The sequence below is a fragment of the Lissotriton vulgaris genome, chromosome 7 (genome assembly GCF_964263255.1).
Source record: "Lissotriton vulgaris chromosome 7, aLisVul1.2, whole genome shotgun sequence".
NCBI lineage: Eukaryota > Metazoa > Chordata > Amphibia > Caudata > Salamandridae > Lissotriton > Lissotriton vulgaris.
The window spans coordinates 304,129,683-304,155,239 of NC_141695.1; the positions used below are offsets into that span (position 1 = coordinate 304,129,683).

At 46.8% G+C, this 25,557-nt stretch overlaps 1 protein-coding gene across 1 annotated transcript in view; it reads right to left on the reverse strand.

Moving 5' to 3' along the window:
• Positions 1-25,557, reverse strand: part of SYT3 (synaptotagmin 3) — a 320,686-nt gene that overhangs the window by 110,471 nt on the left and 184,658 nt on the right. The window contains exons 7-8 of the mRNA XM_086930105.1: positions 5,505-5,625; positions 954-1,125 (exon numbers count right to left, since the gene is read on the reverse strand). Of these exons, the coding sequence (XP_086786231.1) occupies positions 954-1,125; positions 5,505-5,625 (293 nt within the window). The remainder of the gene's footprint in view (positions 1-953; positions 1,126-5,504; positions 5,626-25,557) is intronic.

Consider the following 25,557-nt stretch of genomic DNA (forward strand, 5'->3'; position numbering starts at 1 on the left):
CTGGCAAAGTGCTCGGCTGGCCCCCCTCGCCCCCTCCGGGAGGAGAGGGGAGGGGGGAGAGGTGTGACCGCGCTCTGTGATAGGGCCGGTTTTCGGCCGTTTTTTGTTACAGGGCCGTTTTTGCAGCATAACGGCCCTGTAACAAAACGGCCCCAGGGGCCCAAAACCGGCCCCCAACCATGCGGCCCAACGGGGAATTGCCCGGTGCCCTCAACGGCCAGTCCGGGCCTGGCCAAGGGTGCTTTGAAGCCGGTATTGGCTGTAACTGATGGAATCAGTTGAAGCTTCCTGATGACACACACTTATTGTTTTTGAGAGTTATTGTAACGGAGCTACCAGCTAAACTATGAAGTGTGAGCTTTTTGGAAACACTTTTTTTATTTTCCACCTTTTTTCGCATTTTGTAGCAGCCTGTGTGTAAGGCACGTTTAAAAAAATGACTTACATGTTGACAGTGCTTTCTTTCACAGACTGGGATCTTATAGCCCTAAACATACACAATTCACTAGTCGCCACAGCACCAACCAGGGTTCATTTCTATGGTTCTCTGGTCACATACACAGACCTCTGCAAAGCATTAACTAATAGAGGTTTCATAATGTATGATAGTGCAGTTCCCACTTATTGACATAACTTGAATTTAATTTTCATTCAAGCTGTGTTATTTTAAGTTTAGTTACCTGAAGAGGAAAAACTGAAAAAAGATGCAGAATATTTAGGTTTTTTTTGCCACGCCCCTACGCTCATTTACCCCACTCCCATTGTGCACAGTTCCCATACTTTTTTTTAATGCGCTTCGACCACTGTCTCCACCTATAAATGATTCTGGAAATATGAGAGGTGGGCAGTCTGGAAACCCACCGTTGGTCAACGGGTTTCCTGTATCTAACCTTCTCTAGATGAGGCCCTCAGTCTCTGATACAGCTCCATGCAGGCGCTCGCCTGGCCCTCACCAGTCGTAGTCCATGACCGCGATGGTCAGGCTGACGTGGTCCATGTTCTCGTTGGGGATGTCGAACACCAGCGCCTCGTTGTAGCTCGGGTTCAGCGTGTTCTTCTTGATGGACGTTTTCCTCTTCTTCAACCGCCTCCCCTCACACATCAAAGATGCTTTGACGTAGGGGTCTGTGTGTAGAGAGAGGGCACAGGGACAGTGAGGGGAAGAAGCAGGGAAAGATTGGCAATAGAACAGAGGGAGCAGGGAGTGAGGGCATGAAGTGGATGTGAATGCGGATAGAACATGGAAGAAATGATCAGATTGAGGTAGGAGGAGAAGGTATGAGGTGGAAGAAGCAGAGGAGTGAGCATGATGAGATAGAAAAGGTGAGCGCAAGAAGGGCAGGAGGAACAATGAAGAGTAAATAGATGTAGGAGTAGGACGGGAGAGCAGAGATCAGCATGGATATGATGGTAAGGAAAGAGTAGATAGGGGGCGACAAAAATATGGTCATTCATTAGATATTCTGTTGTGTTAACTGGTGGTGTGTGAGCCACAAACAGTATTCTGCCAATACCAAACATCTACATTCCAAGCATACACTTGAAAACCTACAACCCACCATCTCCCACGTGTATGCAATCACAGATACAACATCATTTTACATATATATACCATCGCTGTCATACTACTATCTCACATCTGCACTGTATCACCAATGCACCACTATCTCACACATGTACCTACCATTTTATACATGCTCCACACAATCACACCACTGTCTCACCAAGGGATTTTATGACTTGCGCACCCACATCCTGCACATTCCCTCAACATAGACTTCATCACGGATCACACATGCTAGCAAAAGCAAATATATTGCTATTTTTGCAGCTTGTTAACCCAGACGTAAGTGCCTCAATTGGATCCAGCCAGCAAATCATCACCCAGACTGTTTCAGCCTGGACATACCCAGAAGACTGTCCAAGGTGATGGGTAAACAAAGGTGAGTAACTGGAGCAAAGAGAACTTTTTTATTATGGTGCACTATGCCGGTTGGTGGGCAGATTGGATGGACAAGGCCATCCTTATTAGTCACCACAGGTTTCGCAGATGGGGTGTCCTGGGATCATTGATGTTCACGTGGCTCTGAAATCATCTAAGGATGACTCTTTTGCGAAGCAACGTACACCTATGGATCACAGAATTCAGACTTGAGGCTATGAACCTATCTCAGAGGCAATCACCTAAGAATCCACATAGATCCCCGATATACTCTGATCTTGTTCATATTATGCATTTTTAAGTAATGCTTGTCCTTTCCCGCTTCTATACTCACCTATCCTAATTGTAAAGCGCTCTGATACCCGCCAGGGTCATGTTCACACTATATAAAACTTTATAAATAAATGAAGATATCAAGACCAGAGGCAATGAAACAACCCAGCTCCAAAAGAGGCACCTATGAATTTAGCTAAATCCTTGGATTATAGATGTTGCCACGAGGTCATGAACGTATCACAGGGCATCTCACTTGTGGATCCCATTAGATGGTGTGATTGTAGATGCCAGACACAAGACTACTCAGACAGGCTCATCTGAGAATCTCCACAGATCCATCGATCACAAATTTGAGACCTAAACTATGAACCTGTCTCAGGGAGGCTGGTTTATCTTTATGAACCGGGTCTCCAGACTGGGATTGGTTCGGCCGTTGGCAGCACCATCTTTATGAAAATGCCCTCGGCTTCTCCACATCTGTGAGCTTTACATCAAAGGACTCATCTGTGTTCTCCTGGCTGCTTATCCGAATCAATTTAGAAAAGCGGAGAGAAAAACTATCAGCCAGATTCATCAAAGACCCGTTTTGCGAGTCTTTAATAGTGATTCATAAGGAATCGCTATTACAGACTCGCAAAACGGGATTCATGTAGGAATCGCAAAATAAAATGCGATTCCTACACATTCCTTATTTGCGATTAGCAAATTGCTAATCGCAAATAAGGAATAACTCCCCATTCATTCCTATGGGCCAAAAGGCCCATAGGAATGAATGGGGAGTATTCCTTATTTGCAATTAGCAATTTGCTAATCGCAAATAAGATAGCGATTTAAAGGGTACCAGGGGTGTCCAAAGGACACCCTGTAGCACCCCTTAAATGCAAATTTAAACAGGTGTTGCGCACACACATGTCCGACATGTGTGTGTGTAACATGCAAAAGAAAAAAATGCACTAAAGTGCTTTTTACTCTTTTTTCGCAATTTACCACGAAGTCAGACTTCGTGGTAAATTGCGACCAAATATTTCGAATTCGCAATTTCTAATTGGTTGATGAATTGCATTTAAGGAATCTCTATTAGAGATTCTTTAAGGAATCTCTATTAGAGATTCCTTAAATCCAATTCCTCGCAAATATGCGATTTCGCTAATAGCGATTTTTGCATTTGGGATGATGAATCCCAAATGCAAAAATTGCACTAGCAAAGGGCCAGATTCTCAGAATCTGGCCTTTTGCGAGCGCAATTTCGCTTGATGAATCGAGCTGATTGTGTTGTTATGTAAACTCTACTACTAATGCCACAAAAGAATACGCTGGTGTTAAACTGTCTGATACGACCGAAGAATAAAATCAAGCAAGGATGTGCTACGGAAGGATGGATCCATGTCAGATTTTCAACATAACCACTTTCAGTGTAAACAGACAGCAGCAGGAGAGCTTTGCACAAAACCTTCCCTAATGTGGTATGGTTGGCTAGGCCAGCAGGAAGGGCTGCTCTTGTTTTAATTATTCCCTTTTGAATATTGGGGTGCGGTCCTCGATGTGTTCGTTCCATCTTTTCGGGGCACCCTAAATCAAATGTTGGCGGCGGACAAGAGCCCTTCATCGATTGAGCCAGGGTGTAACCACATTAGTACCCAGCAAATATAGTTTGGAGAATGTCCTTATTGAACATTTGCAAATGAAAAGTCTAATTGCTTTATTGATCGCAGACCAGAAATCTGTAAATCGTAGACAAGAACAAATGCTGGGGCTGTGTACTGGTCTCGTGACATCTAAGGTATTGTTTTAGGCTGCAGGAAGTCTGGTTAATATGTGCAAGTGCTCGATGCCAGCCCTGTATCCCATGAAAGTCGCGCTGTCGATATCTGGAGGCAGCTATCGAGCCGGCCATTCATTACCTTGCACGTTCTAATCTCAGCCATGCATACTAATGTACATCTCCATCCTCAGCCCTGCCTCCAATAAGGGCTTTTCGTCAATTTCATTGGTTTTCATTGGGATTGAATGCAAATGGCACAGCATTGATTCGGAAATCCTTCTTGTAAACTCCCATGCCAATGCGGCATTGTCTCCTGGCCCAGAAATAGCCGCTCATAAATAAACGAGGAGCATTGAAAATAAAAACACGAGACTGTCCCTTGACAGCGTTGATTTTCGTTTTGTGAAAGACTTGCGCGAATAGCGTTGTGCAAATAATTGGCAGTGCAGGCCAATAGAGGATTATCCCTTAAGGTTCTTTGAGAATGCTGGAGTAAGTTATGGATATAACACCGGAGTATGAAACGTTGTGCAAGATTGAAGTCGTTTTTAGTAACCCAATACACAATGCTCATTTTTGTAAAAAAAAAAAAAAAAACGTAAAGAAATACTTGCCAGGGCCCGAAGTATTACTCACTGGTCCACTGTAGCTGGCACAACCCAATTTTTAGCTGCAGGTTCAAGTTCAAATGTTATCATTCTGTTACATAGTTTAAAGCTGCACTAATAAATGTTGCCTAAAAATGCACACACATAGCGCCACCAGGTGGTGGCTTCTCATAAACATGTAAGGGTGTTTACAAATAGGTACCGGTGCCGAGCGCTAGAAAACACCGGCACAAATTAAACAATGCCTATGCACCATGTAGGTGCATCAAGATTGAGTATTTTGGATGGTCAAATGGTTACAGAAAGCCAGCATGTTTATCTGGTGAAATATGCATTTCAAAATAAAATATCTCTTCTGCTAATATCTACTAATATGTCAAGATATTAAGACTGTATAAGTATTTTTCCTGCCATTAAATAGCATTGCCCTCTACTAAAGGTGTCAACAATAGTTAAATCCTTCTGCTTAGAGGTGTTAACTGTGTTAACTTGTGTAATTGGCAGAGCCACAATTATGGGCCCGCGCCCAGAGGAAAGGACATACGATGAGTCTTACTAGGGGTCAACACTGAGCAGAATATGGTCAATTAGGCTATTGATGTTCTTTCTCCCCAAAATCACTCAGAAATGGCAAACAAATCAACCGTCCACATCCCCTTCAAGTCCTTGCTGTGTCTTTTATGGAGCTTACAATGCAAGCAAACAAGAGTATCTAATGCTAGCCTTCGCAGCCCTCTGTTGGGATGAGACACTCCTGACTTTTCAGCCGGCCTGAGCCCCAAGGCTACTTTTTGTTTCCAGATATGTTCTAAAATTTCAGGTTGCAACAAGGTCAACTTTCACCAATTCCCATACCGCTGACGCTTGAGCGCCTCTGTTGTTGGTGGTATAAGTGCTTGTTTTCCTTGAGTCTCACCTGAGAATCCGGTCAGGTCCATGGCCTTCAGGTTGGTGGCTTTGATGATGGTCGCCGTCAGCCGGCCGGCGGTGGGGAGGTAACAGAGAGAGAAGTTGATCTCCCCGAGGTCGGCTTTTTCCTGGAAGATGAAAGAACACACACAGACTGAGAGGGTGCATTTGTGTGTGGGGGTGTCAGTGAGGGGGGCTGAGGTAACCTCTATGCATCGTTCATTCATACAACTCCAAAAAGAGCTTGAGCCTACTACGCCCGCCATTGCCATTCACTTACCAGCACCAGTAATACTATCCTGTTTATGTTATACCCCAAACCGTTTATTATTTTTCAGATATGTAATATAAGACGTATTATTATGTGCAATACTTCTAGCTAAACAACAAAGGGGGGGACCAAGAGGGCTAATTTCTAACGGGGTCCAGTGTACAAGCCTCTGAACTAGACAAACGAAAAGGATACACTGTTTCCCAAAGGTTGGAGAGATGTAGGAATAAGAGAACCAAGCAACAGTGGGAAAGGAGGGGGAAGCCCCCTTTCGGAACTAAAACCCTCACACACCCAGCAAGCTAGGTGTCATGCTTCATCATCTGGGTTTTGCTCTTCGTCAGACTGGCGCTGCAATGTCTGATGGGCACTCGCGAAGGGGCTCTTTATCGGAGATCTTTTGTTCCTGCCAATTGGTGCATGTGGTTGTGAGGGCTTTAAGTAAAGTGTAGGCGTAAAAAAAGGGGAGGGAGGGTGAGAATTAAAAAAGGTTACATAATCCACAAGGAACTTTAATGGTGTGGTTAACTACCTTAATAAAAAAAGTAAGGAGAGCATACACACCGGTACAAAGATCCAGTGATGTGTGCTCTACCTAATGGTCGACATGTTTCATGCTTAACTAGCAATTCATCAGGACCTAAACAAGAACTGTACTGTACTACACATGAGTGGACGGGCCGATTACTACCTTCCACAGGAAACTTAGTAGCACTCCAGGGGGTCCTGGTGTGTCTCAGTGAATCCCTACTAGGGAAAGGTATGGCGTCAACGGACTTCTCCCATGCGTTGGCTCCACGACTGTTGGTACCTTACTGTGACCATGGACCTACCCACACGCGGTCCGGAAGGAGAAGAAGCCCGAGCCAATACTTCTAGCTGAAAGGTTCTCGCTACTGTTCTTCAAATAAATAGATGAATAAACAAGCATTGGCAAAGCAAATAGATCTTGCCTTTGGCAACTATTGGCTTTGCCAGTGCTTTGCCGATGCTCTACATCATGGCAAGAGGTAAATAAAAAGGCACAATGACTCAGCAGTAATGGCAGTGTCATTGTGTAGGTGTGTACATACATCATTACGCATCCAAACTTGCAAAATGATGCAGGTATCATTTTTGAAATTTACCAATACCAGGGGGACTGGGAAATAAAGCAAAAAAAGACTTAGGGTGAACATACTTTGTTCAAGGTGTAGAGGTGGGCAGCAATGTATTTCTTGCCCTCTCCCAAAAAAACATGATGGGCATGGGGGACAATGAAACAGTAGGTGGGAAAAAACAACAGGGTGTGGGAGGGGGAGGAGAAAAGCAGCACATGGGGGAGAGCAACACAGCAGAGAGCTAGAGAACACATGCACTCTTGTGAAGTGCTTAAGCAAAAAGAAAAAAAAGGAGTTCCCTGAAAGTGAGTACTGAAAGCACAGAAGGCAGCCAGTCAGAGAGATGGTAAAGAGGCTCTGCTCTAGGGGAGGGACAAACACAAGAAGCAGGGACACAGAAAGACTCGAATTAGAAGCAAGCAGGTGAGCGTGACAATAAAGCTACCTAACCGTAAGCAATGTGTGTTGTCTGTTACCTCCTGTAAGTTCTTGGTATTAAGCCCACAACTGGTCATTGGCAACCAGACAGCTTGCGCGGTCTGGTAGGCTCGACCTTATAAAAATGAAAGAAGTGAAGATATGTAGAGCTTCAGGCATTATACAATTTTGTGAGCTAGAGCTCTCGCCCTACACTGAAAAATAACATTTTCAGATTTTTTTCTTCAGAAAGCTGCTGCCTGCCCTCACCAGAAACATGGGCCCTGATTTTGTTAAATATGCTTTAAGCATCGCTGTGACCTGCTGCTGACCCCGATGGGTACTTTGTAATTAGTTCTTTGCACAAACAGTCTGCCTTTCTCTATAACATTTAAATAAAAAGTCTCCAGCCACCACCCTGCCACTTGGAATAAAGACAAGTCTCAGGGTGCCAGCGTGGGCTAAGCACCTCTTTGCCATCCTCTGCAGTATGTTTTTTCGCTCTCTAGTGTCTGACACAGGAGTGCCATTTTAATAAATGTGGCATTTGTTGGTACACATACAAAGGAAATTTCCCATTTTTTCCTATTAGATATAGGTAGCTTTTCCCCCCAAAAAACCATTGAGTGAATCTATAATACGTTTCCTCAGGGGTAAAATATTCAGAAAACTCACTGAGGGTGGTTAAATAAATTATTCATTCTACATTACACAAAACTTGCTTCTCGAAAACGTTGGTGCAGTTTTATATTTGCGGTTTTTCAGCATTTTATTAAGCTGCGTGGAGCTGTTGTGTTCTTGTAGTTGACTCTTGTATTATAGGCGTCAGTTAAAGTAAATGCAAGTCCGCTGGTCCTCAAATCACACGAAAACTGCCAAGAATGAACACAGCAAGACAAATGCTTGTATACAAGAAGTAGTGTTAGTGTAAGCCCTGTAGTTCTGTGCTCTGGGCACACAGCGTAGTCAAAGAAAACATTGGAGCACTGGAAAAATGTTGCAGTACTTTAGTGACCTTTTACATTTTTTGTTTACCTCGCTTTACCTACATGTCCACTCATATAAATGAGTTATACAGCAGAAACGTGTGCAGCATAAGGTAGGGTTGCCTTCTGGCCGGTTTTATACCTGCATGGTCAGATTTTGTTCACCCCAAGTTGGCAGGATGTACCCAGACGTGGGTCCCTAGCTCACTTTACCACTGGATTCAAGCTAGCCGGTATTATTAGTCCTTATGTGTACATACTTCAAATAGCAAATTTAAATAGTAATCAATTTTATGTGTGTCCTATTAGTCAGGGATCATTAACACATTTAACCCTTTCCATGCGGCCGCGATTCCCCTGGTGTGCTGTAAACAACACGAACCGGGGCGGGTCGTGACAAACCCCAGCCGTAGTGCAGGACGGCTGGGGTTCGTCATCAGCATGGAAGGGGTTAAAAATGCCTAGTTTGCCACTTAGCCAGGGCCTGGAAGCCTGTGTGTTCTCCACCCGGCTATGCAACATAGCTCGGGTTGGAGAAATGCTAAGTGCCCATGTCCGTTTGGTCGTCCTAAGATGGCCCGCCAAATCGGCATGTGCACTTCCAGTGCCCACAACTCCTCCTCTCTGTCATAGCTCTGTCAAAGGGGTGGCCCCGGCTCGTCATAGGACTCGTTTTTCTGGCAGCCTGCAGGTCACATAAAAAATAAAATAATAATAAAATTCATTTATTATCATTTTTTTTCATGTGTTTTAATCTGCTGGCACTGAGCAGTGTGGCAACACTCCTTTGCCATAACGGTGGAGCCGCCCCTGAGTGCCCGTCAAACAGAAGGCGTGTGACTGACAAAAACGTGCCCAGTAGGGCAAACTAAATTGCAAAGATTTATTTTCTAAAGTTTACTTTCTTTTATTTTACCAAGCTATCTTTTCCCACTTTTCACCCATGTTTTCTTTTGTTTTTTCTTGTGGGCGCTGTTCTCAAAAGATGTGGATTTTCTCATTGCAAAGTGATATTAATTCGTTCTTATGATGCTTTAACACATAACTGTGGTGTACACCCCATTCCACCACACACCAATCCACTCCAGACCAATCCAATCCACCCCACACCAATCTGCCCCACTCAATCCAATTCACCCCAGTCCAATCCAAACTACTCACCCCAATCCAACCCACTCCAATCCACCACACTCTGATACAAAACATTCTGACCTACTCCAATCCAAAACAATCTGCCCCACTTCAATTTGCCAATTTTCAGTCCAAAACAATCTGCCCCCCCTTGAAACCAAAACAGTCTGCCCCATTCCAATCCAAAACAATCTTCCCCCACTCCAATCTGAAGCACTATGCCCCATTCTAATTTTCCCTACTCAAATCTGTAGCTCTCCAATCTAAAACAATCTGACCACTGAAATCTGCCCCTCAAATCCAAACCAATCTACCCCATTCAAGTCTGCCCCACTCCAATCCGTCCCACTCCAATCCAAGGCAATCTGCCCAACTTTAATCTTCCCCACCCCAATCTGTCCCACTTCCAATCCAAAACAATCTGCCCACTCAAATCCAAATCAATTTGTACCCACTCCTATCGGCCCCACTCCAATCTGCTCCACTCCTATCGGCCCCACTCCAATCTGCCACATTCCATCCTGCCCTAGTCCAGTGGGGCGTATTTCCTACCAATAGCTGTTAGGTGCGCTCGCTGTAGTTTCATCGTCGGTGCCAGTTAACTGGTGTAAGGGGCTTTTTCCACAGGATATCATGATCCACATTGTGAAATGCTGGCCTGAAGTCTACAGAGCAGAAGCACCGAGGGCACTTTTGCTGCGCTGTATTCCTCAGGGGTAAGTACCGAAGGACAAAGGTTAGTCAATCGTTGAAAAAGCCATCTTGAATCTGTTCATGATTATATCTTGAATCAAGGGGCAAGATTAAATCCTTCCAATCATCCATCCGATCAGATTAAGCGATGTTTAGTGATCAGCTTCCCAGGAGCACTCACGAAGGAAATTACCCTGCATTATACTTGCAGATTTTTCCACTGGTATTTTTTAAATAAAATATCGAGGATCAAATTGTGCTTCTATGAAATTGGAGCCAGTCTGCAGCTCTGTGTATGAATGAGCAGTTTTAGTAAAGGCCCATGATCAGCCGGGGCCTGGTGCTGCAGCAGAGTCCCCCCTTCTTATCAGGTTTTCCACAGCTGACAAGGTGGCAGTCAAAGCAAAGCCCTCGAGGGATAGGTGTGCGCTGAGGCTCACGGGCCTTGCTAAAAAGCAGACGCGCGTCTGTCTTGGGAAATATTGCGATAAAATAGGCAGCGCGTTAGGCAACAAAAAGCCACAATAAGTACCAGGAATTCGTTGCATTCTTTAGTGCCTCTGATACTGCCAGCCATCAATAAAATCCAATTTCTTAATTTTTTACTACACTTTTATATATTCTTATTAATATACAAGTATACATCGAATTTTCCTTTGAGTCATGGTGTTGGCAAAGATGTACCCTGAACAAACTATCTAGCTGTTGCCCAGGTAATAGAAGTCAGGCTGGTATTTCATGCCATGCCATTATCAAACGGTTTATCATAAACTTCACGTCGAATGCTGCCCCTAAGGCGCGCTTCAAAATCACTAAAATCTTGTAGGACAGTAAAAAAAAAAAAAGTTCCAGAGACCAACACAGGCATTTACATTTCTTCATCTTCTATATTACTATAATAAAGGAAGAACTTTGAGGCGGGTAAACTCGGGAACCACAGCGCCAATCCACACACCCGATACACCGTTGTAATCGTCAGGGTGTGCAGATGGTCATAGGCTATATAAATAAAATAAAAAAGTTATTTAAAAAATGTACATAAAAAAAAGTAGTCCCTCCGAAGTAGCGCCGGCCGCGGCGTGCGTGCTCACGTCAGGTTCGCAGGGAGGAGCGGCGTCCAGGAGCATGACGAGGAGCGGTCGGAGGAGCGGTGACGTGAGGAGCAGCAGACAGGCCGAAGGAGCGGTGACCAGCGGCGGTGAGGTGACAAGCAGCGGACAGGCGGGAGGAGCGGTGAGGTGACGAGCAGCGGACAGGCGGGAGGAGCGGTGACCAGCGGCGGTGAGGAGCGAGGAGCGGCGGAGCTGTAAACTGAGGAGCGCGGGGGAGGAGCGGCGGCTGAGGTAAGGGGACCCACGGACAATGTCGGGGCAGGCGGGGGTCGGGGCAGGCGGGGGTCGGGGCAGGCGGGGGACGGGCCGGGCGGGGGCCCGGGCTTCTGGACAATGTCGGGGCGGGCGGGGGGCGGGGAAGCCTGATTGATCCCGGACAAGGTCGGGACAGGCTGCCAGTATTATAATAAGGCTGATGTAATAATTGATTTTACCATTCCAGATGCAGATGGAGAGAAGTTTTGAGTCCTGATTGATCTCAGCATGGGGCACTCCATGAGTTGTGTAGTTCACTCAGTGCCAGCGCCCTCCCTCCATCATCTCGGTTCAGATTTATAGGGGCCACTAATGACAGTAAGTGGAGCCCTCCGGAAGAGTGAATTAAGGACCATGCATTAGTATTTAGAGAGGCTCATGGACACTGCACGCACTCTCTCCCTTGGGAAGCGCTCTCTTCAATACTGCCTTACAGCAGAGAACATCCTAAACCCCCAGGAAGCAACAGCATCTGCTGGGTAAGTCCTCTGTATCTTCTCACTGGAAGAGTCCAGCTTGTGTCCTAACACCGTGCCCTGAATGTATGTGTGTGATTTGTGTGCATATTTGTATTGGGTACTTATTGTTGACGTGCACATCATCAGTAAAAAGCTTCTTGGCGCTGAGTGCTACTGCTTAAGCTCTGCACTATAAGGACACGCATTGGCAAAGTCAATAGGTTCTGTCAATGTGGCCTGTATTGGCTTTTTCAATGCTTTTTGTTACATACTGTTCAACATGGCTTAGAGTTAAAAAAAAAAGCCCTATAGGCAAGAAATATTCTGACCTTGTGTAATGTAATTGGTGCTCTTGTAAAATAGGGCCCAATATTTTCGGGTCATGGTATATATATTGGGGCTGTTCCCTTACAATCCCTATGCCTGGACTCAGGGCCGGACTGAGAACAGAAACCGGCCCTGGCAAACTGCTCAGCTGCCCCCTACCCTCCCTCTGGTCACCCCAGGGGGAGTGCAGCTGAGCAGTTTGCAACGGCCGGTTTCTGACGATTTTGTTACCGGGGGCCGATATTGCCGGCCCCCGGTAATAAAAACGGCCCCCAGGGGCCCAAAACCGGCCCCCATCCTAGCGGCCTACCGGGGAAACGCCCGGTGCCCGCTATGGCCAGTCCGGCACTGCCTGGACTGGGCACTCTGTTCTCTTTTGGATGAGATCCCTTCTGTGGTATATCTTATTTGAGACCAAACCTTGTGAGGAAACTTACCGCACAACTACATTTATCAATGCAGAGTGAAGAACCCAGTCAAGCAAGAGTGTCCAATGTCAGTGCATGAAGCTGGGCTCACGCCAGATTTTCAGGATAAACATCTATTAACTAGATACTTTCCCATTATATTACTTGGATGTCCATTTATCTTGTGTGGGCACCCTGAAATCCTGGCATGGATCTCACCCTCATGGGCCTATGTTGGACACCCCCTCTGATAGGCGTTTGGCTAAGCTGTGCAGACAGCAGTATCCTGAGCCCTGAAGCAGTGTAAAAAAATGAAAGTAGCCCCTTCCTGCAAGACCTGGAGTAGAGTTTTTTAAGCAGTGATGAATTAAATGAGTAAAAATAGCGCCTTTGCTGAATTCTATTTAAAAAGTGTAATCCTATAATGAAAGGTCAATAGATTTTCTCAAGAATCTGTCATGTCTTTTGCAGTTTGTTTTAGCACGAACTCATCCCAAAGGTATGGTAGCGTTTTTAATGAGCACCAGTCACATTTCACAAGGTCACAATTCATTGTTTATAGGGATGGGAGAGATTAAGTGATTTTCTCAGAATAGAAGGCTGTTGAGCAGAGATTCTGAGATGGTTCCCCAATCAGCAGCCCTGGCTGTTACACCATGTCTTCCTTGCAAAGTTGTCTAGCTGAGAAGTGCAGATGTGGGTGTTGGCTGTAAACCTGGGGGTGTTGCTCTGAAGCCACTGCATCTCTTTTTTAGAGAGGTTTGTGCACAGGTTGCATATGTGCCTGCTGATAGAAGAGTCTGCAGCCTCTGCCTACAACACAAGATTGTGTGAGGGCTCCTGTTAGACGTAGCATATTTTGGCTTGATTTCCCCTGACTTTTTGCCTCTGCCTCCTTTGCAATCTAGATGCTTTGGGTACTTTGCCACTGCTGATCAGTGTCAAAGTACAAGTGTTCCCTATGTAAAGTGTAATGGTAATTTGTTGGCCATGATCGGTATGTTTGCCTTACTAGTAAAGTCCATAGTGATGTGCACTGTGTGTGGCAGGGCTAGTAATGCAAAGACGCGCGTAGAAGGGAACTCAGGCCTGCAGTGTAGGGCTTGCACGCAGTTTACTGTTAGCATGTTGTCCTGACAAGTGCAACCGCTTGTCAGGCCTAACTTTCCCTTTTGCATAGACATTGTGCACCCCTGTGGTAGATCCCGGGTAAACCCTGGGCAGGGTGCAGTGTAGGTGAAAGGCAAAACATATACTAATGTGTGTGTTATGTCCTGACAGTGGAAAACACTCCATTTCGTTTTTCACTGCTGAAAGGCCATCCAGCCCAGAGGACAGACTGGGGAGGCTGGATGTTGTGTTTGGTAGCCTACTTTCCTGTAAGTTTATAATGGAGAGGTGAAGTCTGGTATATATGAACCTACAGTGTCATAACACATCTTTCTACGAAAGTGGTTTTGTCACTGTGTGTTCAGAAAACACTCTTTTAGAAAGTGGCTGAGTTTTGTGCTGAAGCATTTCTGTGTGTCTCTGCTGAATGTGGATTGACTGTCTGGATCTGAGAGGTGAGAGGAGCTGGGAGAGGTCTTGACCCAGGGAGGGGTTGAGATGGCACCAGGCTGCCCTGCATCTGGAGAGTAGGGGAAGGAGAAGCCCGGGAGGTGAAAAGGCCTGGGCTGGTGCTATAAACCAATTGACCCATCTACAGCTGAGTGAATAAGGATCCAGACCCTATGTATCAAAGGGAGAAAGGTGACACTGGGAGGGAGACACCTAGAACTGATTTAGGGAGGGGTCAGGGACCCCTGAGCACAAACGAACTTCAAAGACATTAAGGGGGTATAACTATGAGAGCTGAAACCCTTGAATGTTGGAATGAAACAGAAATGGATTGAGACTGAACAGGCTTGGATGTGTTCTGTGGTCAAGAGGAACCTGTGCTAAAAAAGGAGCAACTGAAGAGATTACTGTGGAAAGACCAATCCTTGCTTCGTAATCTGGGGCTGGTCTGCAGTTTGCTGTTCTAACAAAGGGAGAGGCTGTTGGGACTGTGCTTGGAGGCGTTGGGTCCCCCTGCTTGAAGAAGACTGTGCTTTGTACTGTGTCTTGTTACCCCAGGAACATAAAAGTTTCCGGAGAAGTCCCAAGCAATGCAGTGTGTGCATGCTTTTGAAGCTTGAGACCCTCAGAAGTTGTGCCTTGCGGTCATGGGCACGCAAGAGTAAGTTGAGTCTCGGATGCGCAGGGTGAGTGTCGTGGTGCAGGTCAAGGCGTTGGTGAGGAGCGCCTGGTCGTTGTGTGCACGAGGAGACCAGGTGAGACTCGGATGTGCAGAGTGAGTGTCGTGGTGCAGCCAGAGAATATGTGAGGAGCGCCAGGTCGTTGTGTGCGCGAACTAAGAAGTGAGTCTTGGGCGCGCAGGGTGCATGTCGTGGTGCAGCCAGGGTGTTGGTGAGGAGTGCCAGGTCATTGTGTGCATGGGGAGAAGAGGTAAGACTCGAAAGTGCAGGGTGCGTGTCGAGGTGCAAGCAGAGTCAAGGTGAAGAGCGCCTGGTCGTGGGGTGCACCAGAGAAGAGGCGAGTCTCGGACGCGCAGAGTGCATGTCGAGGTGCAACCAGAGGCACTGGTGAGGAGTGCCTGGGTAGTGTGTGCACCGAATTCGAAGTAAGTCTCCACAGTGCTGAGGGTGGATCTTGGTGTTCACTAAGACCGCCAGAAGGAAGGCGAGGTCACTAGGCACTCGGAGAGAAACAGCAGCGGCCCAGACCGGCAGCCCCGGAGTAGCTGAGCCGCCGGACCTAGGTCGCCGTACCCATTGATGAAGTTCGGGATCAAGGCCCAAGTCGCTGAAGGAGAGGAGAGTGGGGTCGCGCCACCCCAGGTAATGTGGATCACCACCTTCACCACCTGGGGTGGGGTGCAGGCCCGGAGTGACACTCTCTCTGCCTCTTGCTTCTGTCAGCTGCGTGAGCCTGTTCCTTTGGATCGGATCTAGGCCCGTGCTGGCCCAAGGAGTTGCAGTACTGGGGCGGGAGTGAGAAGTGGTATTTTTGTGTCATCATTGATCCATATTGGGGGCACTGTTAACGGAGCACCTAAACTGTCCTATTACACTTTGCATTATTGCTGCTACCGAACTATCGAACTGTCGTATGACGCCTGACCTCATTTGTGCCTGATGAACTACATGCTTGGTGTGCTACGCACTGCGTTATTTTTCCCTTGCAGAGTACATGATTGTAACGTGCCAAATTGCATTATTTCTTCATCGCACAGTACCTGATTATAACGTGGCGCAGTGCATTATTCCTTCATTGCACAGTACAAGATTGTAGCGTGATGCATTGCTTTGTTTCTTCGTGGTACAGGGCATGCTGGTAGTGATACACCTTGCATTACTCTTTCTATTGCAAAGTACATGACTGTGGCACTACGTATGGCATTGTTTCTCTGTTGCACAGTACAAGAGAATATTGTTACGCATTGCAGTATTTCTTTTCTTTTACAACATGTGTGATTCTAGCAATACGACTTGCCTAACCTTTTGGAAATGGTTAGAAGTGAGCTTAACTGTTGGTTAGAAGCGGTGGTTGGGATTTGAACCTACCAAGCCACCGGAAGGAATACTAACCTTTCCTGTATATTGGTTTGTATTGTGTGTTCATATCATATAACTTCTCATATAAAGATTATACTCATTTTATAAAAACTCCTGTGGAGTCTATTTGTGATGACATCATTGGGTTGCTGTGATTGTGGTTGCACTTATTGTACACTCGTGCCTTCGAGATAAGCCTGGATGCTCATGCCAAGCTACTAAGGGAGTGAGCAGGGCTATCTCAGACGGTGTCCTTACTTAGCCTAACGTTGAAACGAGGGGTCAGGGACTCCCGCCTCCAGCATTTGGTGGTGGCGGTGAGGGATAAGGACCCCCACTTCCAACAGCTCCTATTAGTGGTACAAAAAGGGCAGAAGCACACTCAGACAACAAATGGTGAGTGAGTGCTATACACATCGAGTGCTCCTTATTGACGCACCGATGTAAAATCCGTTGAATGCTTCAAAGTGCTCTTTCAGTGGGGACTCTTGTCGCCCTGGGAGCTCGGGTTTCCCCTAGGAAGAACAAGGGCTCCATATGCTGAGATTTAATTGTAACACCTGCACTGTGCTACTCTAGTATGGTAGCCACCACAGCAGTTTGGAAGCCCATTTTGCAGCAATGCAACCTCAGAATCTCACCTTTCAATGGCCCCAGGTGGCTGGGGCTGCAACGGAGAAGGTGGGGTGCTGAAGCAAGTGCAAGGGTGGAATGTGATGGAGGCAGGTGGTCAAGAGCGCTCCTCATTGATGCGCTGATGCAACATATGCTGGTTGATTCTAAGTGCTGCGTCAGCGGGGATTCTGATATTGAAATGGGAGGGGTGGGAGAGTAATTTTAAAATGCAACAGCATGCAGTGGAGGGTGGTTTGAAAAGATAATGGAGAGCAGGAGGGGCTGAAAATACAAGTGGGAGGGGCTGGGGTGATTGAAAACATAAAGGAGAGCAGAGAGGGGCTAGGGTGAAACCACAACGGAGAATAGGAGGGGGGTGGGTCAATACACAGAAGTGGGTAAGGGTGAAGAAGAGGGACTGCTGACAAAAGCACTTGCAAATGTAAATAAAAAAAAAGAGTTCCTGCAGTAGTCTATGGCCAGCGTAACGACACTGGCCACAAGAAGCAGTACTTGGTCCGAACTCCTCGGCACGTATGAACAGAAAGATGCCCAGGAGAAAGATGTAAGAAAGGAGGAGGCACTGACCAATCAAAAGCAAGCAAATGAGTCCCACGTGGGAGACAACCAATGGGTAAGTAAAGTGAAGTAGGAGCCACGTGAGAACCAGCCAATGGGAAGTGAAGGTAAGTAATGGGCAGGCTCAAATCCTCTTTTTAGTTTCTTTTTTTTTTACAATAGATTTTGCAACCACTGTGCAGGCAAAACTTAAAAATCAGATGGAGTTAGAGATTTATGGGAGTGAAGGGAGTGTATGCCTTGTAATGGTAAAACCAGCACCACTAAAATAAGCCTTCCAAAAGTATAACCTAAGGCCTCAAAAGATAAATGTGGACCTGGTGTACATAAATAGATAACCCTCCTTTTGAGTTTCGTGAATCTATATATTTTATTTTCTGTAAGTTTAAAAAAGCCTTAACTGCCACTCCATGCCAGATTTTAGGTAACCTGTGACCAGATTTGCTATTGGTCACATAGCAAAAAACTGTCATAATTTGCAACCAGTCTTTTTTAAACCAGAAACATATTAGATGGTGGTGATGCTGTACTCCATAGCCTCTCAGACTCCACATCTGCCACCCCTTAGGGACATCCAAAATGCTGCAGCACATTTCATCCAGGGTCTGAAGAAATTTCATCGTATCACCTCTATCCTGATAAAATTCCATTGGCCTCCAATGGCAGTGTGGCCCATCTTCAAAAACAGATGCATCATTTACAAAGCCTTCACAACCAGCTCTCCTTTTTATCCTGAGACAAGCTCAGCATCCCTAGTGCGTCCTAGCACACCTGCAGCCGGAACATCATCAGACTGCAGACTAAGAAGTCTACAAAAGAAAATACAAGACAGCTGGCCTTTGCCATCTGTGCACCCATGATCTGGAACAACATCCCCATATCCATCAGGACGGTCCCAACACTGCTCCAGTTTAGTAAAGAGTTGAAGACTCACATCTTTAAAGAATGCTGAATCACTGTACATTAACTGTCCCCGTTCAGCTTCCTCTCCTATTACTTGCCGATTTCAAGCTTGCCTTCGACCATGTACATCGCTCCGCTGTCTTTTTCAAACCGATCTATGTACTGATAGGTCGATTTGCAAAGTAACAAGTCAGAGTGGGTTGCATTCAGACCTAACTCATGATTACCCATCAGATGTCAGGTTGATCCAACTTTGGTGAAAAACTCCAGCTAATTTTGAAGTAAGTTTGAACTGTGTACTGCATTTACCAGTATGCAAAGGGGCAAACTGTGCTGGGACTGTGAGGCAGTGCGCTCCCAACCCCCATTCTGTTTAAAAGGCTCCCTTGAGCCAGCAAGCTGACGAGCTTTGGAGATGCACCTGTGTGCCTGTGAGTGGTACTGTGACCTGGGAGGAACTTGGCAGCATTTCCAGCAATCCCAGATGATTTTTCTTTGCTCTCTAAAACTGCTGCTCTCTACTGATGAAGGGCTCAACTCAGAAACACGTGTGTAGAGATATACAGCAATGTCTGCACCAACTTTGGTGGAAAACTCCAGCTAATTTTGAAGTAAGTTTGAACTGTGTACTGCATTTACCAGGATGCAAAAAGGCAAACTGTGCTGGGACTGTGAGACAGTGTGTTCCCAACCCCCCATTCTGTTTAAAAGGATCCCTTGAGCCAGCAAGCGGACGAGCTTTTGAGATGCACCTGTGTGCCTGTGAGTGGTACTGTGACCTGGGAGGAACTTGGCAGCATTTCCAGCAACCCCAGATGATTTTTCTTAGCTCTCTAAAACTGCTGCTCTCTACTGATGAAGGGCTCAACCCAGAAACACGTGTCTAGAGATATACAGCAATGTCTGCACCAACTTTGGTGAAAAACTACTCCAGCTAATTTTGAAGTAAGTTTGAACTGTGTACTGCATTTACCAGGATGCAAAGGGGCGAACTGTGCTGGGACTGTGAGGCAGTGTGCTCCCAACCCCTATTCTGTTCAAAAGGCTCCTTGAGCCAGCAAGCAGACGAGCTTTGGCGATACACCTGTGTGCCTGTGAGTGGTACTGTGACCTGGGAGGAACTTGGCAGCATTTCCAGCAACCCCAGATGATTTTTCTTTGCTCTCTAAAACTGCTGCTCGCTACTTATGAAGGGCTCAACCCAGAAACACGTGTCTAGAGATATACAGCAATGTCTGCACCAACTTTGGTGAAAAACTACTCCAGCTAATTTTGAATTAAGTTTGAACTGTGTACTGCGTTTTAACAGGATGCAAAGGGGCAAACTGTGCTGGGACTGTGAGGCAGTATGCTCCCAACCCCCATTCGGTCCTGACATCTGATGTGCCCTAGGGCTTAGGAGTCCACATCCTGACGAGGCATCACAGCCACTCATCCTATAGGATCAGAAAGTATCTCATAAACTTGTATAAAACACCACACACTCGGTTATACACTTAACACTGAGCTGTAGTCTCACACACTCTTCTATAATAGCAACAATAGGAAGTATCCCATAAACTCAGATATAACAACATACACTCGGTTATGCACCTAACCCTGAGCGGTAGTCTTACACACTTAGCTATAATACCAACAATGGACAGTATCTCATAAACTTGTATACAACAGCACGCACTCAGATATACACCTAACACTGAGCAGTAGCCTCACACAATTAGCTATAATACCAACAATGGAAAGTATCCCATAAACTTATGTAAAACACCACACTCAGTTTTTACACTAAACACTGAGCTGTAGTCTCACACACTCTGCTATAATTGCAACAATAAGTTTACTGTGCATTACTGTGATTACAACTGAGTGTGTCAGGTTGCTGCCTGTCGTTGGTATTAAAACAGAGTAAGTGAGGTTAATGCCCATTGTTGGTATTATAGCTGAGTGCATGAGGCTACTGCTCAGTGTTAGATGTATATATCCTTCTACATGGTTTTATATATGAGTTTATGGGATATGCAGAAGGATATATACACCTAACACTGAGCAGTAGCCTCATACACTCAGCTATAATACCAACAATGGGCATTAACCTCACCTTTTCTGTTTTAATACCAACGACAGGCAGCAAACTGATGCACTCAGTTGTAATCACAGTAATGCACAGTAAACTCAGACACTGCATTATAATGCAATAACCTCACATGCTCAGCAAGTAAACCTCACCACTAGGCATTTGATTCACACGCACAAGCTAGAGGCACATTGTGGGCACCATCACCTCCTTTGGGAAGGGGCTAAGGCAGAACACTCAGAGTGCCCCACTCAAATCTTTGTTTTTTTCATAATCTTGACGTCCTGCACCTTCTTCAAAACCAGCTGCACCATTTAAAAAACCATCATGCCTAGCACTCCCCTCTTATTCTATTTCTGATGGTGGCACTTCTGCAGCCAGTGCACCATCAGGGTGCAGATTAAGAAGTGTACCATAGGGAAAAAAAACAAGACAGCAGGCCTTTCCAGTCCATGCACCTAGGATCCGGACCAACTTCATAAAATCCATTAGGATCTCCCAAACACAGCTTCAATCCAGGAAATAGTTAAAGGCTTACCTCTTTAAATAATACTACATCTGAATGCATTAACCATCCACTACACCACTTCATCGTTAATTACTTGTTGACTTCATGCTTTTCTTTGACTACGTACAGCACTCCGATTACTTTTGGCTAGGTATGCGCTATAGAAAATACCATATACATACATACATACATACAGACATACAGACCTACATACATACATAATCTGTGAGCTACCCACCCTCATTTTCATTTTAACACTACTTATCTGAATTATGCAGAGACCACTTTTTCTGCTGGTGCAATGACACTCTTAAAATCCTTACTGGGCAGAAATACAGTTAACATCAGAACATTGATCAGTAATCCCAATCACTGCATTGCACTCAGCCAAGGGCTGCAAGTTCAGTGTGCCTGATTCTGAAGGATATTCGCTTGCATCATTAAGACGTTCATGCCCATGTACCCATATGGGAGGGCTAAACCACTTTTGTAATTCAGAAAAGTTGGTTCTGCTCCTATAAAAATCTTTACTCATACAAAGATGTTTGTGTGAGCTAATCCACGGAAATTGGTGGAAATGGACCACACTGCATGAACCACCTCTTGATCCTCCACCAGTCACCCAGAAACCTGTGCTCCGCACACCTCGCCCTGGCAGAGGTGCCACGCATCTGCCACAGCCACAGCGGAGGGCACTCCTTTTCTCACCTCGCTGCTGAATCCTGGAACCCCCTCCCTCCCCACATGCACACCTCACACTCGCTAAAACTCTTCAGGAAGTGACTCAATACATGGCTCTTCAACTGAGACCGGCAGCACAGCATCTGGATACCCCACGGGGTGATAAGCAGCACTCTACCAATATTGATTGATTGATTGATTGATTGATTGATTGATTGATGGGTTTTGCAGGGTGGTAAAGATCTGTTGCACATTTGTGTGTATTCACAAACTCATGTCCGACTGCTTCCCACATTTGAAAACGCCTGAGATTTACTCCCATCGGTGGCAGTATATAACCCCTTTGCAAGGTGAGAAAAGAAAGGGGGCACCCCTGAAAAAGATGGGGCGAAGAGGAAACGGATTTCCAATAGGAAAAATGCCTCCAACTTGGAGGGAAAAGGGTTAACAATTTCATTTACAACAGTGCCAACAATTTCTCGTGCGATCAGTATTTCTGCATAATAGTTTCTAAAAGGGCACCTGGAAGGAATCCTGGGCCAGTTTCAGTCTTCAAGGTGTAATATAGAAAACATCTTGTATTCAAAAAAGTCGAAAATCAACCCCCATATGAGGCCGTTTTACGTATCTCATATCTACGTCCGTTTTACAGTTTGGCATACGGACAGATTCAGCTCTGAACCCCAGCGCCGAGCAAACACTCACACACGCAGCTGTAAACTAGGCAGTCACATCAGGCAGCTCACTAAAGACCCAGCACACAGTGGATGGGAGAAGAGGCTGTGCTGATACCCACAGTGCAATGGGTGGTAGGGGTGGTTGGATTGATACCCACAGTGTGGTGGGTGGTGGGGGAGGTTGAGGTGAAACCCACAGTGTGGTGGGTGGTGGGGAAGGTTGTGATGATCCCCACAGTGTGGTGGGTGGTGGGGGAGGTTGTGCTGATACAAACAGTGTGGTGGGTGGTGGGGGAGGTTGTGATGATACCCACAGTGGTGTGGGTGGTGGGGGAGGTTGTGATCATACCCACAGTGTCGTGGGTGGTGGGGGAGGTTGTGATACCCACAGTGTGGTGGGTGGTGGGGGACGTTGTGATACCCACATTGTGGTGGGTGGTGGGAGAGGTTGTGCTGATACCCACAGTGCAGTGGGTGGTGGGGGAGGTTGTGATACCCACAGTGTGGTGGGTGGTGGGGGAGGTTGAGGTGAAACCCACAGTGTGGTGGGTGGTGGGGGAGGTTGTGATACCTACAGTGTGGTGGGTGGTAGGGGTGGTTGTGGTAATACCCGCAGTGTGGTGGGTGGTGGGGGGGGTTGTGATACCCACAGTGTGGTGGGTGGTGGGGGAGGTTGTGATACCCACAGTGTGGTGGGGGATGTTGTGCTGATACCTGCATCCACCGCTCCCTGTTTCCTGCTTCATCTGACTAGAGGCGCTGATGGGATCCCCTGAGATCTGTTCTGTGACTGTTTCAGGAACTCAGCATTTCGCACTCACTTAAACCCACACAGCCAGCCCAGCCTCATGAATATTGATGGCTTCTCCAGCCAGCGAGCTGTGGCATTACAAACCTCGCCATGATGGGAATCCGAGCATCACAGCAGGCCAGACGGGCCCCCTGCTCCCCAGTGGAGCTCCCGCTAGGCCCCCTCCGCTGGAAGACAGCTGTGAAGCTGTGATTCAACCTTCATTCAAGCCAAGAAAACAAACATAGAAAAGGGGACTGGCAAGGCGATGTGTGATGAGAGCACTCCGCTCAGCGCGCATTATCCGGGGCTAACGAACAGGGGTGCAGCAAGGGTGCTCCGGGTCCTAGAACAAGGAAGGAAAATTGGCCCCGGGCTACTGTTTGGGGGGTAAAATGCAACAAAAAGCAGGATGCAGTGTGCCCCTCAGGCTCCTGGGTGCCTGTGCCACTGCACCAACGGCACTATTAATAACTAGCAACCAGGGAGGCTCAAGGACAGGTGAAAACGGTGGGTGGCGTGTAGGGGGGAGGCCCGGGGTAGCAGTGATTATGCTATGTCCATTAGAGCAGGGCCCCTTTTCATGGAGGGAATTACATACACGTCACTTACCCAACTGACGTCACTGTGTCATGAAGCCAGGACAATAGAAAGGGTGCTGGGTGTTTTCGCACCAATCCTGTTGTCCATGTCGTCTCAATGGGGTTCAATGCCTGGCACTTCAGCGGCAAGTAGGACGTCCAGACCCCAAGTACTGCAGCATCCCTAGCATGCTGAGGTTTGTACCCCGGTGTGACGTGCCGCTCCATCCAGAGATGTCCCCAGGTGCAGTACCCGCTGCCCACCCCTACACAAGGCCCTTTGTCTGTGCTGATAGAGCCATGTTTGGTGGCTACCCCTGAACCTGACTCTTTTTCTGTGTTGATGGAGAGCTGTCCGCTGACCACCCCTGCACCCGACTCTGCCCCTGTGCTGATAGGAGATGTTTGGTGCCCACCCCAGCACCCAACTCTGCCCCTGTGCTGATAGAGAGATGTTTGGTGCCCACCCCTGCACCTGACTCTTCCCCTGTGTTGATGGTGCGATGTTTGGTGCCCACCCCGGCACCTGACCCTTTCTCTGTGTTGATGGAGCGATGTTTGGTGCCCACCCCTGCACCTGACTCTGCCCCGGTGTTGATGTGGAGATGTCTGGTGCCCACCCCTGCACCTGACTCTGCCCCTGTGTTGATGTGGAGATGTTTGGTGCCCACCCCTGCACCTGACTCTTTGCTGTGTTGCTGTGGAGATGTTTGGTGCCCACCCCTGCACCTGACTCTGCCCCTGTGTTAATGTGGAGATGTTTGGTGCCCACCCCTGCACCTGACTCTGCCTCTGTGTTGATGGGAAGATGTTTGGTGCCCACCCCTGTACCTGACTCTGCCCCTGTGTTGATGAGAATATGTTTGGTGCCCACCCCTGCACCTGACTCTGCCCGTGTGTTGATGGGAAGATGTTTGGTGCCCATCCCTGCACCTGACTCTGCCCCTGTGTTCATATAGAGAAGTTTGGTGCCCATTTACATCTGGCTTCCTACATCTGGCTCCCGCAGTATTCAGATTAACACCACAACAATAATCCACCTGCCTTCTGAAAGTGCTTTATGAGTGCTTTTCGCGTGTCTCATCAACAGTCTTGCAATGGTCCTGGGGCATCACGTGTCCGGCCAGCCTCATCTCAGCCCACGTGCCGTTCCGAGGCAGCAGGTCAAAACTGCACTCACCGAAGGATGAACACGGAGTTGGTCTACTTGAAGGACTCTGGATTTGTGGCTGGCTCCGAAGGAGATTTCAGAAATAACTGTACCCTAAGCAGAGCCCTGCTCACCCCTGGATCCCAAACCAGTCACTACATCCTGTGCCCACCATTGCACCCTACAGAAACGGCTGCATCCTACACCATGCACTGCATCATGTACTGTACCGCATCCTATAGGTGCCATTATCTTACTTTAGTCACTTCAACATGCACTCACCACTACTGCCAACACCATGCACTGCTTAATGTCTCCTAAACCAAACATGGCATTCTAAACATGCCACCAGATACTACATCAAGCATTGCATCTTGTTCACCAAGCACCTTCCCCTGTGCATACCACTAAATCCTATGCCATATATTGTACCAAGCGTTGCATCCCTTACTCACCGCTACATTCCAACCAAGCACTGAATCCTGGTTGCATCATTTAGTTACTATTGTTGCCTACATAAGTCACTCCAAGAGGTACTCACCACTTCATCCAACACTGTGTACTACTTCATGTCTCCTAATCCACATATAGCATCACATGCATTCCACAAGATACTACAATAAGCATTGCATCTTGTACCTTATACCAAGCACCTTCCCCTGTTCCTACTACTACATCCTATAACATGCATTGCACAAGGCACTTTATCCTGTACTCGCCACTGCATCGGTTGTCAGGCAGTTTAT